The sequence below is a fragment of the Myodes glareolus genome, chromosome 26 (genome assembly GCF_982192425.1).
Source record: "Myodes glareolus chromosome 26, mMyoGla1.1, whole genome shotgun sequence".
Classification (NCBI taxonomy): domain Eukaryota; kingdom Metazoa; phylum Chordata; class Mammalia; order Rodentia; family Cricetidae; genus Myodes; species Myodes glareolus.
In genome coordinates this window covers 40,315,615-40,330,481 of record NC_142051.1, presented here as the reverse complement: position 1 = coordinate 40,330,481, position 14,867 = coordinate 40,315,615, and the positions used below count along the sequence as shown (strand labels likewise).

General features: G+C 45.4%; 1 protein-coding gene across 5 annotated transcripts in view; it reads right to left on the bottom strand.

Moving 5' to 3' along the window:
• Positions 1-4,727: 4,727 nt before the first annotated feature.
• The window catches only part of Ano4 (anoctamin 4), a 319,024-nt gene continuing 308,884 nt past the window's right edge, over positions 4,728-14,867 (bottom strand). For all 5 annotated transcript variants that reach the window (XM_085683401.2, XM_087901925.1, XM_085683402.2 and 2 more), the window contains 4 exons: positions 13,652-13,771; positions 10,674-10,779; positions 8,040-8,235; positions 4,728-5,529 (listed from right to left, as the gene is read on the bottom strand). In XM_085683401.2, coding sequence (XP_085539527.2) covers positions 8,044-8,235; positions 10,674-10,779; positions 13,652-13,771 — 418 coding nt within the window. In that variant the 3' untranslated portion in view covers positions 4,728-5,529; positions 8,040-8,043. The remainder of the gene's footprint in view (positions 5,530-8,039; positions 8,236-10,673; positions 10,780-13,651; positions 13,772-14,867) is intronic.

Sequence of the window (14,867 nt, the reverse complement as noted above, 5' to 3'; positions counted from 1 at the left end):
GCCCTGGCTGACCTGGACCTCACTTTGTAGAGCAGGCTGCTTTCGAACTCAGAGATCCTTCTGCTGATGTCTCTGAGTGCTGAGATTAAAGGCATGCACCATTACACCTGACTGAAGATTATGTTTCCGTGTGGCAGGAAGAGCTGTCCATCAAATCCCACAAAGAACTTCTAATAACACTCCCCTTACAAACCATGAGATTACTGGGATATCTAGAAGCCAGGTAAAGTATAATCCTAGCACTCAGCAGGCAAAGACAGGAGAATCAGGAGTTCAAGGCCATCCTTAGCTACACGGTGAGTTCAAGACTACCCTAGGGTACACGAGACCCTGTCTCAGGAACAAACACACAAACAAACAAGACACCTCTAGGTTTCTAAGGTGTTTAGTGAGTGTGTGTGCAATGCACTGTAAATATGAAGGTTTCCATTTCTAGTCAACAGAAATTTCTGCAATTTCAAAGACTTAATGCCCCCCATAGTGATTTGAAAACCTTTATGTTTGAAATCGCTCTGTTCCTGAATGACCTAAACAACTGAGATTGTAACGATGACTATAGTGTTGAGACAGGGCACATCTTTTGCTATTACCAACTCCATATCTTATAGAGGGCTAATGTCCAAAATCTACAAAGAACTCAAGACACTAGATATTAAAACCTCAAATAATCCACTTAAAAAATGGAATACAGATAGAAATAGAGAATTCTCAATAGAGAAATCCCAAATGGCAGAGAAACATTTAAAGAAATGTCCAATGTTGGGAGCCACCTGGAGGCACAGGTGGTCCTGCAGTTTGGAGGTAGCCACGTGGGGCTGAGCACCCCTGCCTGCACCCTTGCCTGCACATGCTCAGACCAGCAGAATGGCATTAACCAATCAGGACAGCGTTCAAGCTGCTCCACCGTTTAAAAGCAGCTGCCTTGGGGCCCAACGCTCTCTCTCTAAGCTTTCTCTCGTCCCTGCTCTATCTTCCCTTCCCCCAATCTTCCTCAAGGAAATGCTCCAAATAAAGATGTGACCAGAGAAGGAATTCTCGTTTTTGGTGGCGTTCATTCCTGCGGGACAGGATGGCCCCCCGCAACTGGTGCTCGAAACCCCGGGACGCTGAGGGACCCTGACAACTACGCCGGGGGACCCTGAGAAGGAAGCGCCCAGCAACGTGCTGTAAGCCCGGGAGAAAAAGCTGAGATCAGACACCAGCACAGAGAGCCGTGAATTTCAGAACTCTGAACACGTGGAGCGGTGAGTGACGTCTGTTGAATCCCCCAAAAAGGGGAGGAAAAAGAATTTCAAAGGATAGGCCTAAAAAGAAAAGAAAATACAAAAAAAAAATCAAAGTTAAGGTATCTGAAAGGTACAGAAAGCAACGGGGAAGAAAAATCCCTTAAGTTCAGTGCAGGAGGAATGTAAATAAGAACAGCAGCAAAAAAGGCGAGGTAACTAAGGCGGGACTATGAGGACGATGGGGTACGGGAGACCGTGGCTCCCGCTCCCTCTCCGTCCACCTGCGTACTCGCTGTTAGAGACTGGAGGCAACAGTCTCGTAGGGAGGCGAGTTTGATCGTGTTCTAAGACTGCCTTCCCTATTCTTAAAGAGCCACAGAGCTTTTGAGGTGATTTTCGCCTAATTTTGTTAAGAGAGCTCAGTCTCTGGCTCTCACGTACAGAAAACTTAATTTTTGATTGAGGAAGTAGCCGGCGGTGGTGGCGCACGCCTTTAATCCCAGCACTCGGGAGGCAGAGGCGGAAGCTGCAAGCTGCGTGGCAGCGCCGCTAAAGACCTAAAGACGGAGAGGGGCCAAACTCTGAACTGTGTTTCCATAGCAAAATGGGCGGGTGGAGATGAGTTCCCAGAGAACGGGGCTCCACGCGCGTGGGCAGACCGGGCAGGAGAAGCCCCCCCACGGGTGGACGGATGCCCCCTTTGCCGGAGCTTGGCGGTGCGAATTCAATGCCTGAGGTGAGGCTGAGTTACAGTTCGCAGTTACGGGATAAACGGATAAACGGCGAGCCCGCGCACGGCCCGGGGCGGAGCCATGCCTTTGGGCCATGCAGAGCGCGCCATAATGGGCTTCAGAGGCGGAGCTGTGGCAGCCGCCGGCCTCCGCTGCTGCCGCCCTCAGCCAAGGTCGCCAAGAATTCAGTCAGATAAAAACATTTGTCGCCAAAAAATTCAGTCAGATAAAAACATTTATCCCCCAAACATCGCCCCTTCGTCAGCAGGAAGCAGTCACAGATTGATGAGCAACGCCCATTCTCCCTCAAAGAACTGGTCCTAATTATCATAATAAAGGCACGTCAACCTGGTTACCATTACCTATTGCCCCTGGCAACGGGTGGAATAAACAATGCTCTACCTAGAGGTTTTTCCATCTGAATAGGGGAGCTGGAGAGATGGCTCAGAGGTTAAGAGCACTGACTACTCTTCCAAAGGTCATGAGTTCAATTCCCAGTGACAACTGCTTTGGTTTTTAAACAATAGAGGGGGACTACTACCAGTGACAGCTTCCCCCAGAGAAAGGATTTCTCTTGCATTCTTTATACTTAATTTTTAATTCAAAATTTTGCTGGTACAGGCAAACAAGATTTGCTTTGTGATACAGAGACATGCAAGTCTCTAAGTTCAAAACCAGCCTACTTCCAGTACTGATTGTGCTGAATTTTTACACTGAGAGTTTTTAGTACTCTTAAATGTTAATTTGGGAGGAGAGTTTTGTTTATGTTTTTCTAGGAATGCTGACATACATCTGGGTGCCAGCGAGACTGACAAGAGAGATAAAGAAGATGACCCAGTGGATGCTGAGTGTCCTGCTGTGGAAGATTCGTGCGGAGACAGCAGTGATGACCCTCTGGGCGGTGTCAAGAGCAGCTGTTTCACACCATCGACTTGAGCAACACCCTGTGCAACCTCTTATCTCTTAACAATTTTCTGACTGACTCTACTTTGCCTTTTCCTTCCTTGGGAATGGGTGGGAGCAGAGATATTCTTGGCATGCTGTGTATAGGTGGAAGTGCTGTATGTCTTTGATTGGTGTGCTACCTGCTAGCCCAAGTGAGGTGGGGACCAGATTGGAAAATAGTTTTGCCTTATTGCTCTTATTAACAAGAGAAGAGGGAGATGTTGGGAGCCACCTGGAGGCACAGGTGGTCCTGCAGTTTGGAGGTAGCCACGTGGGGCTGAGCACCCCTGCCTGCACCCTTGCTTGCACATGCTCAGAACAGCAGAATGGCATTAACCAATCAGGACAGCGTTCAAGCTGCTCCACCGTTTAAAAGCAGCTGCCTTGGGGCCCAACGCTCTCTCTCTAAGCTTTCTCTCGTCCCTGCTCTATCTTCCCTTCCCCCAATCTTCCTCAAGGAAATGCTCCAAATAAAGATGTGACCAGAGAAGGAATTCTCGTTTTTGGTGGCGTTCATTCCTGCGGGACAGGATGGCCCCCCGCAGTCCAACATTCTAACCATCAAGGAAATGCAAATTAAGTGACTCTGGGATTCCATCTCACACCTGTCAGAATGGTTAGGATCAATAACACAAGAGACAGCTCATGCTGGAGAGGATGTGGAGTGTGGGGGAGACACTTCTCCATTGCTGGCGGGAGTGTACACTTGAACGACCACCATGGAAATCAATATGGCGATTCCTCAGAAAGATGAGAATTGGTTTATTTCAAGACCCAGCTACACCCCTGTTGAGCATCTACCCAAAGGATGCTTCATCCTACCGCAGCGACCCTTGCTCAACCATGGTCATTGCTGCTCTATTCATAATAGAGATTGTAAACAGGATAAGATGACAGGAAAATTAAAAGGTCCAAGAAGCCGGTTCAAGAATTAAAGACCCCCTCATTTACCTGTTCAGGAGTTTCTTAAAAGTACCAAGAGAGCTGAGAAAGGCTCCATTGTGTACATGCACCACATCTTCTTTATCCATTCTTCTGTCGAGGTACATGTAGGTTCCTTAATGCAATCCTTAAGGGACCCTATGGACTTGTACTACTGAAAACAAGTGAGCCCAACTCCTGAATTTCTGGGGCCTCCTCATCCTGTCTTGCCAGGTTATCTGTCTGCACAGTTGCTTTCCTGTTTACTGTTCTATCATTCTGTTGCAAATGGTGGCCTCCTCAGCAGTGGCCAAACCCTTGGGACCATCCACGCTTGAAATTTCAACCTTTGAAGCAGGGATCTAAATAAAAATAGATGAATGAATAAATAAATGAATTCTTTATAAATATCCAGTCTTAAGTATTTTTGTTTCAGAACTGTGGACTGGTACAATTTGCGCACATAAATTTGACCTAGCAATATGATTATAACAAATGTTGCACACCACAAATACACACAGTGCAAACAAATTTAAAAGATCCTGCATCTCTGGAGGGAGAGTAATTAAAATGTATTTCTCTCCTTGTCTGTTCAACTCCCCAGGCAGGTGGTTCTTCAAAATTAGTGCAATAGTCTAGCAGACAGGGACACAGACATGTTCTCAGTATTGGTGAGTACATTTTCTGGCTCTCCTCCATACTATGCCGGAGGTATCTTTTTAAGTAATTTGCTCTGTACTCCAAGAAAGCAGCACGGAAGCAAGATGGGCAAGGAAGAAAAACCCAATTGGAGTAATACACAAGTAGCATGGCAGCAGCAAGAAAGCTTGCATTAAAAATTGCACGGTGCGATCCCTTTTATTCCAGAAGGAGGAAAATACAACAGACGTTCAGAGGAGCCAGCTGAAAATATTCCAGGTGCATAAATTTATTTTAAAGTTTATTGTATCACATTATACAAGCATTAAACATGGCTTCATGTCGGTGACTGTTTAAATGTGAAAATTCATCATTCATGTCAGTAGTGTTTGGCTATTTACAAGTAAGGAACTCCTATATACTTTATATATCTCTGCATTTGTATGTACATATGTAGGAATACAGGACTATACATATGTACACACAGAAATACATCTATGGCCATACACATAGCTATAGATATGTCATAGAGAATCATCTCCTCAGAAAGATCTGAACTTAAAAAAAAAAAACCAAAAAACAAAAAGGTTGTAAACAGGGTCTTGTCTGTGTCATCTGGTGACGTAGAATTAGGACATGATGACATTCTAGGAATGTGTTCAGGTGTCCAAATACCCTTTTTTTTTAAGCCCAGTGTCTGTAAAATTCACATGGGATCGAATGCAAAAAAGATAGCAAACAGGCTGGAAAAACAGGCCCAGTATACAAGTTCCCCCTTGGTTTTTAAAAACTTTGAGAATGTTAACTGCCCATAACGTGCATGCTCGCTTGGTCAAGAATGGTCTATGGATAGATAGCAATTCTGTGCTGGATTGAATGCAGCGTGATTTCACAACAGCGGGACTCCACCTCGGTCCTCCCCTGACTGCCGCCCTGTCTGCGGCTGCATGGCGGTGTCTTGCAGCATGCCCTGCGGGTGCATTGCTAGTCATTCACGTGCATGTGCTTTTGCACCGCTGGGAGAAGTAAACGAGATTCAGGACTTTAGCCCGGAGCTCAACCGTCACCTGGAAAGAGAAGAGGCATCAGGATGGAACACACCTCGGCCATCTCTACATCACGGTGCGCAATAGTTGCCAATAGTTCGAGTTCTCACTACGTGCTGAAGGCATCCCAAGAATTCGGAACCCCAAAGGGAGTAAGGGAAGGACAGACCGTACAGTTGCTTTAGGACAAGTGAGTCAGAAAGACAATCTGAAGTAATAGGAATCCTGCTGACCCTTGTGGGAATAAAGACAGACAAAAACCATGCTTTCAAGTAAGGATGAGAAGCGGGCAGAAAGCAGGGTGTGGTGGAGAAGGCAAAGACTCTCTCAGGATATGTCACTCGCCCTGCAGCCCTGCCTGGCTCTAAGGACAATGACATGCACCTGTGACCACCGGAGCTATCTACTGGGAGCAGGTCTCCACGGAGATGTCTGCTTTCCATCCCATCCAAAGCTCTCAGATACACTCAGCCTTTCTTCCTCAAAGAAGGCCCAGGGAGATGATCAGAACGAACCAGGGGCTCTGAGGGTAGAACGTATGCCAAAATCCCAGAAAGCTAAAACCCAGAACGTCTTACCCCCTAAAGTTCTGCTTGCTTCCCCTTTTCCACCTTAGCACACACAGAAACTGAGCCCATGTACCACACCACACAAAGAAAGTGAAAGGCAGGGACGGAATCCACAGGCGATGGCACAGTGCTTAGTGGTAACACACATGCTGGAGACCCTATGGTGTGTTACCGCTTGGTAAATGCCCCTCTGGGTAGCGCCTTGTTTGAGTTGCACATTAGCTTAGTTCAACAGGTAGATGTCCAAAAGGTCAGTAATTTTACTACGGCCACAGCCAAAGAGTAGATGTCGGAAATGGCAGAACTAGTTCGTTTTTCATGAAGCCTAGGTCTATCCTGCGCCTGAGTACAAGGTGGGAGTTCAGCTGTGTAATCCTGCAGGATTTGGGTCTATCTTATCTCCTCCAAGTCCAGCCTCTTATCAAAGCCGTAATAGCCCGTGGAACTGTCAACAGGCAGCGAGGGTGGTACACACAACTCTGCTATCAACGACATGCATCTACACAGAAAGCTTTCGCCACTTAGCCAACAGGAAATTCCTTTCCTCTGCATCTCACTTTTCCTTTGGAGACAGAATTTGAAAAAATAAAATTCAAAGGTTTTGCTCAAATAAAGAAGAAAACATCGAAGAACACCAAAGGCGAAAGACGCCTCTGCCTCCCTAACATGAGCCTCATGGGATATGAGGGCAGAGGGTCATCTAAACAGCTTATTACAGAGGGAACAAAGGCTCAGGGAAGTCAGGTGGCTGGTCAAGGTCACATAACTAGTTACTGACTTGACAGAAAGTTTCAGAACTGTTTGATAGGATGTGTAGGGGTTTTCCTGAGTTTCCGTACAACGTATACAGCTTCAGCCTATTTGACTGATTAGGTGCCATGTGTCTCCCCGTAGCTAATTGGGAGCATTAAAATTCCAACCCACAATGAGGTTACTACCGTTCTGTGAAAGCCTGCAGACAGCTTTTGAGGATCACAGATTAACAATTCAAACCGGTCTGTCTCTTAGCACATAGCGCCAACAGTCGTGACCAGAGGAGTTTGGAGTTAAGTTTCAAAGGGCTGAGAGGTCTGGGAAACCTTCTTAGAGGGCGCGGTGCGATACAAAAAGACATCTGGAAAATATGAGTGGGTGATGGAGGGAAGTCCACGGTGGAATAGTGGAGATGTTGACTTCTACCAGAAGGAAGGGGCCTGCTACTCTGGGGATAGAAAGAGAACAGCCTGGCTCGATCAGAAGGGTTTATCTTACCTGGCCCAACTAACAAAGACCCTGACTCCAGTCTAGAATCTGGCAAGGAAGAAGGTAGCCTGATCACACTGGGAGGGGGGTCAGGTTGCAACAATTAGGAAAACAAGCTGGTTTTGGGAGCATCTAAGGGGCTTATTTTAACCCTTGTTGAGGAATATTATTTTTCAGGTTGTGACTTTTGTTTACACTGCATTTGTTTAACTCTGTGAGGCTGTGCTACTGTGCCTGTCTACAACACCTGACGGTCCCAATAAAGAGCTGAACAGCCAGTAGTGAGGCAGGAGCAAAAGTAAGCAGGGCTGGCAGGCAGAGAGAGAGAGGATAAAGAGAAGGAGAAACCTGAGAGGAGAGAGAAGGAGAAATGAGAGGAGGACACCAGGGGCCAGCCACTCAGCTACACACAGAGAAAGAAGTAAAGAAAGGTATACAGAAAAATCCCAGAGGCAAAAGTTACCTGGGATAATTTAAGTTAAGAAAAGTTGGCAAGAAACAAGCCAGGCTAAGGCCAGGCATTCATAACTAAAAATAAGACGACTCTGTGTGCGATTTATTTGGGAATTGGGAGGCGGGCTCCCCAAAAGCTAAAAGAACAAAACGTCACACAGCAAACCTTTGTTAGTGAAAACTCAATGCTTGGTTTCTGGATGTTCGAAGCAGCCGATCCCCACCTGACCTGAGTGTGGCTTCCCTTGGGGCACACTGGTCACCTACCTGGTCATGGCCACTCGTTGTGGTGTGCTTTTCCATTCTTCTTCCTCTCCTTGCGTTCCTTCTGGAGGCGCTCCAGCTCAGCCTCATACATCATCTCCTGGATCAGGTACTTCTCTCTCCTCATCCGATCCCTTAGATCTTTCGGGAGGTCTGGTATCAGATAGGAAATGAGGTGCTTTATACAAAACACGAGGTGCTAAAAAAACGCAACAGAGAACACAGCAGAATCAGAAGGCGTGGTCGGGACATGGAGCCTCGCCTCTGGGACGTATGGGAATGGGATGAGGCTGGGGAAGGCATGCACTGCAGGGATAAAGGTCAGGGGAGAACTGAACTTGGTTTGCTGACACCGTCTGGAGAGGAGGACCAGAGGGAGAAAATGGGGAGAGATGCTTAACGGATACTAGGAAAACAGAGAGCCTAGAAGCCAGTCTTGGCTCGATTGCTTTCATTGCTTAGGAGCCAATTGTCCACCCAACGTCAGGGCACTCAACTCCCCTGGGCCTCAGTCCACTCACCTATAAAATGCTAAGCAAGACAAAATTAGTTTGAAAATTCTGTGGAGATTGCTAAACGCCTTATAAACCTCACCAGTGAGAGTCACCCGGGGGCCTAGGGAAATGGTAATTTCAGGGAGAAATGTTTCTCGTTTTGGGAAAGAGCCACACATTCTTTACCTGAAATGTGAATCTCTGGAGTTCTAGAGTTGCGATTATTTTTGTCTGTCTATATCCTGGTGACCCATGAATTATCAGACGACAGTGGGAATAAGAGTTCTTATAATTCTAAACTGCTTAACAACACTAAAGCTGTTCTGAAGGCTAGGAATAAGAATTCTTCAATTCCCTTAAAACAAACTCAGGGACACAGAAGGCACAAAATTCTGCCAGATCAAGAGGTTTTTCTGCATGTTTCTAGTGTCTTAAACAGCTAATGACTATATACAGGGAGGGTATGGAAAGCTCGAAACGAGAAGCCACTTAGCAGTTTAATACCATCCCTTACTTTTTATGTATGATGTGTGAATGTGTGTGTATGTGTGTGTGTGTGTGTGTGTGTGTGCAGATGTGTTTGTTAGTATGTATGCATGTAGAAGCTAAGCAGTCGATATTGGGAGTCTTCCTCTACCATGTTTCACCATAGCTTTGGTCGACATGGTCTCTCTCTGTTTATGTTAGAATGGATGATCAGTGAGACCCTGGAGCCTTTGCTTCTTCCCACACTAGGATTATAGGCATGTGTCACCTCACCTTGCTTCTCCATTGGCGCTGGGCACCCAAATGCAAGCTCTCATGCTTACCCACTGAGCCATCTCCGTAGCACCCTTTCTTATTTAGTTTGAAAAACATTAAGACCATGTTAGGTTAAGCATATCTACCTCTTATTTATTTGTGGATAGATTAAATCTCTATCACTGGCCCAGAAACCTTTAAGTAGACAAGGCTGACCTAGAACTCAGAGATCTTCCTGCCTCTGCCTCCTGAGTGTTGGGATTAAAGGCTTGAGCCACCACACACAGAAAACATATCTTCTGAGGAACTGAGGGCAGTAAGAGGGCTCACTGAGTAAAGATGCTTGCCACCAAACTTAACAAACAGAATTCTGTCCCCCAGATCCACATGGTGGAAGGAAGGAAAGAACCGACTACAATAGGTTGCCCCGGAGCTCCACACATTCACATCGGCATTGACATACGCGCGCATGCACATGCAAATAAACAAATATAGAAAAGCTATTTAAAAAGAATGATGGGCCAGGTAGTGGTCATGCACGCCTTTAATCCCAGCACTCGGGAGGCAGAGGCAGGTGGATCTCTGTGAGTTCAAGACTAGCCTGCTCTACAAAAGCTGGTTCCAGGACAGCAAGGGCTGTTACACTGAGAAACCCTGTTTTGAAGAAAAAAAAAAAAGAGGAGAGGAACTTATATCATCTTTCCAGAGTTGTCTGGAGTGTGGGGGGACGCGATGAGAAAGCTATCTCAAAGTTTTAAGGAACTTCCAGTGCAAACAAAGGCATCCGTGGTGAATGTGTGAATGAATGCGACTCCAGCACCCGTGACAAGAGATGGAACTGACATTATCAATGGAGTTATAGAAATACGGAATTTCCTAAAAGCCTGAACGAAAATAGCGGATAGATTTCTACTAAAACACAATGCAGGCGATTGCCGGGAAGACTGGGCTTTTTATGTCTATTCTGACTCTTTAGTAAGACGACGCTGACACACACAGAGGCAGCAGGTGTGGCATCACGTTCAATGCCTTCCAAACGCTCTGTGAGCACCTGCATCGTCCTGGAGGGCTTGTGAAAAGGACATCACAAACAGCATGTCTCGGTACCTCTGGAAGTGGGGGTGGGAAAACCGCATTTCTCCTAAGGATTATGAATCACAGTCCTAGAATAATAAACGTAGGACCTACGATTCCCGATTGGTTACCGAAAGACTCTGAAACTTTTCTGGGAAAATGCCAACATTGCAGTGAAGGGCAAAGATGAAAAAGGGGTCACAGAATACAGTCGTGGTCCTTTAGAAAGTTGGTCTTTGTGTGGAACGCCTCTGCCATGTATATACGCATGACTCCAAGAAATTTCATTATGCCAAGGGAAATAAAGGAACTGCTGGAGAAAACTCACCTCAAACACAATGATAAAAGCCAGACGAGCTGCCAGGACATGCCAGAACTGCAGAGTGTAGCCATAGGGTGCCAGCGAATGAGGAGGGTCCCGGTAGTCCCGATACCTGCAAACAGAGGAGAGGGTTGCATTGCGACTCTGGTTCTTCGGGTCCTCAAATCTCTTCCATTTTCACTATGAGTCTTCATACATGGGAACAAATTTTGTAAACAAACAAAAACTTTCTCTATGCTAGGCATCCATTGCTTTGTTTAGCCAACATTTCTTCTTTTGGTAAAAGAATATCTCTTCTAGTTGTGTAGTGGTGGTACAGGCTTTTAATCCCAGCGCTCGGGAGGCAGAGGCAGGCAGGGCTTTGTGAAGCCAGCCTGGTCTACAGTACAAATTCCAGGACAACACAGTGAAACCCTGTCTTGAACCTCTCTACCAAAAGAGTATGACTTCTCTGGGTAATTACCCATGGGTGGTTGGGTAGGATTTACCTCTCCCTCATCCTCAGCTCAGGAGACTCCTGACTCATCACCAGGATGTCCATTAGAACTATTATTAAATGAATTATCACTAAGTCCTAAGTCCACGGAGCTGCTAGGAGCAACCACAAATTATATGGGGAGGCACAGAAGGAAGGAAGGAGGGAGGGAGGAGGAGAACGTCTTGGAAAATGAAAACAGAACGAAGTAGAGCAGCGGAGATAGTATTCTGCTGACTGCCCAATTCTCAGCACTCAGTTATTATTGAAAACAACAAAACGACAACTTTGCATGGCTTCTGGATGCTCCCAGCTGCCTAAAACAATGCATTTCCGTTTGTGTGTCTCAGCCGACACGGGATTTCTGCTGCGTGCCATTGACAGGTCCTTCCTCCCACAACCTCATTCTCTCCCATTTGAGTTGACATTGAACTGCACGTGTTTGCTGAAGAGCTGTGTGGGGTCGGGCATCCTCACAGGAACTTTAACCTACATGGGCACATTTCGTTGTCACCCTCAGCATCATGACTGTCACTGCGGAAAAGGGACCCTAGAGTCATAAAGTCTTCACGCGTTTTCCTGCAGCCGTCTTTTTCCTTTTTAAATGGATCTTATTGAGCTCTTCATTTTTCTCTGCTCCCCTCCCTTCCTCTCCCCTCCTCTTCAACCCTCTCCCAAGGTCCCCATGCTCCCAGTTTACTCAGATCTTGCCTTTTTCTACTTCCCATGTAGATTAGATCCATGCATGTCTCTCTTAGGGTCCTCATTGTTGTCTAGGTTCTCTGGAATTGTGAACTGTAGGCTGGTTTTCTTTGCTTTATGTCTAAAAGCCACTTATGAGTGAGTAATATGATATTTGTTTTTCTGGGTCTGGGTTACCTCACTCAATATGATGTTTTCTAGATCCATCCATTCGCCTGCAAAATTCAAGATGTCCCTTTCTGCTGTGTAGTACTCCATTGTGTAAATGTAGCACATTTTCCTTATCCATTCTTTGGTTAAGGGGTATTTAGGTTGTTTTCAGGTTCTGGCTATGACAAACAATGCTGCTATGAATATAGTTGAGCACATGTCCTTGTGGTACAATTGAGCATCTTTAGGTATATACCCAAGAGTGGTATTGCTAGGTCTTGAGGAAGGTTGTTTCTTTATTTTCCGAGAAATCACCATATTGATATCCAAAGCGGCTGTACCAGTTTGCATTTGATTTTTTTTTTTTGCTTTTTGTCAAAAATCAGGTGTTAATAAATGTGTGGATTGATATACGGGTCTTCTATTTGGTTCCATTGGTACTCCTGTCTGTTTTTATGCCAATACCAGGCTGTTTTCAGTACTGTAGCTCTGTAGTAGAAGTCAGGGATTGTGATGCCTTCAGAAGTTCTTTTATTGTGCAGGATTGCTTAGGCTATCCTGCGTTTTTTGTTTTTCTATATGAAGTTGAGTATTGTTCTTTCAAGGTCTCTGAAGAATTTTGCTGGGATTTTGAGAGGCATTGCATTGAATCTGTAGATTGCTTTGGATAAGATTGCCATTTTTACTACGTTAATTCTACCTACCTACTGGGTTGAGAGACACTGATATATTTTGTGCTATCTATTTTTTATTAAAAATTTAAGCCTGGTGGTAATGGTGCATGTTTTTAATCCCAGCACTCAGGAAGGAGACAGAGACAGTTTCAGGCCAGACTAGTCTACAGAGTGAGTACCAGGTCTTCCAGATTTTCATGAATTCAGGAGCTAGAACTCAGGTTGCAAGGTGTGTGCCACAAACTCCTTTGCCTGCTGAGTTACCTCACCAGGTTACACAGAGAAACCTTGCTTGGAAAAAAAAAAATCAAATAACAAGATTTATATCGCTGCTGTAATATGTTCCATGAGGTCGTTCATTACCTTTATTCTCTTTGAAGCATGGTTTTCTGGGTAGGGAACATAAAGTATATTCACCCTTTGTTTTTAAGAACCTAGTTACTACACTAATAATGCATATACTCAACCAAAACTTTTAAGACATTTTCTGTCCACACACGGGGTGTTTTTTTTTTCTTTTACTGAAAATAGAATTTTTTTTCATGGAGTATATTTTGACTATGGGTACCACTACTTTAAACTAACTCAGCCAGAAGGGGGTCAGCCAAACCTTTCCACGCTAGAGCCAGTTCAACAGGCAGAAAGCATGCTGAGGTCCACACTCACCTACAGAGATTCACACCACCTGCAGGGGTTCACACTCACCTTCAGGGGTTCACACTCACCTGCTGAGGTTCACACTCACCTGCATGGGTTTACACTCACCTGCAGGGGTTCACACTCATCTGCAGAGGTTCACACTCATCTGCAGAGGTTCACACTCACCTGCAGAGGTTCACACTCACCTGCAGGAATTCACACTCACCTGCAGGGTTTCACACTCACCCACAGGGTTTTACACTCACTTACAGAGGTTCACACTCACCTGCAAATGTTCACTCACCTGCAGAGATTCACACTCACCTGCGGGAATCCACACTCACCTGCAGTACTTCAGGGGAGTTCCTGAGAACTCACTGCCGTCAGACTCTGGCTCAGACCGGTTCTCAAAGTCGGAAATTCGAAACACAGACAAGCTGGCATTCACATAGCCAACCATGCACCTGAGTGAGAACACAGGTTGGATCATTACTTTGGTGGCCCTTCTCTTGATCCCTAACTCACTAAGTCCTCCTCTTCAACATACATCCTCCCTCTATAGCCCTGTTCATGCCAAGAATACATCACAGGCTTTCACGCCTCTGCTTGGATTTCCCTTTTTCTTTGGAACCCATTCTCCTTTGTTTGGAAGAGTAAATATTATATTTATCATTCCATGGCCAACCGAAATAACACCTATTCCGAGAAGGTGTCCTTCCTCGCAGTCAGCATGACTCACCCCTTCTCACTCAAGTGCCCCGACAATCTCCCTGGAACTGTAGGGTTGTGAAAGTAGGGTGGGTATCTTAAGTGGGATTTTATTGATTTATATTTTAATTTCAGGATCTAGCAGTTTTGTGCCCTGTTGAAATCCAGAAACATGGGATTTAGTTGGCTTGATGGGAGGAAAATTCCACGTCTGAGATTCTACTGATGGCCCTGGACTAGATGGATCAGTAATTCTAACGACCACAGTCAGCTTCCTGCCTCCTGTTCTTTGTTAGAGCACAAACTTACCATTTTCATACAATTGTACTTGGTTCATATTCATCCTATATAATTCTTTAATTAAAAATAATGTATTCATCATTATTACTATTAGTGTGTGTGTGTGTGTGTGTGAGAAAGGGGAGAGAGAATATGACACACGTGTATATATGTGTGGCACACGTGTCATGGAGTATCTGAGGAGGTAAGAATATGTATGACACATGTATATGTATGTGTGGCACATGGAGTATCTGAGGAGTTACTCCATGTAACTCTGAGGAGTTAAGAATATGATACATGTGTATGTATGTGTGGCACACGTGCTATGGAGAATCTGAGGAGGGAAGAGGACAACTTTGCAGAGTCAATTCCTTTCTTCCAGATTTCCATGAACTCGGGAGCTAGAACTCAGGTTGCAAGGCCCGTGTTACAAACTCCTTTGCCTGCTGAGTTACCTCACTCGCTCCACCTCATGTAATTCTTAAGTGGGAACAAAATGCCCACCACATAGACTCGAGTAGGGATTAAATGACACTGTGTAGGCAAAGCATCTATATCAATACTATATTT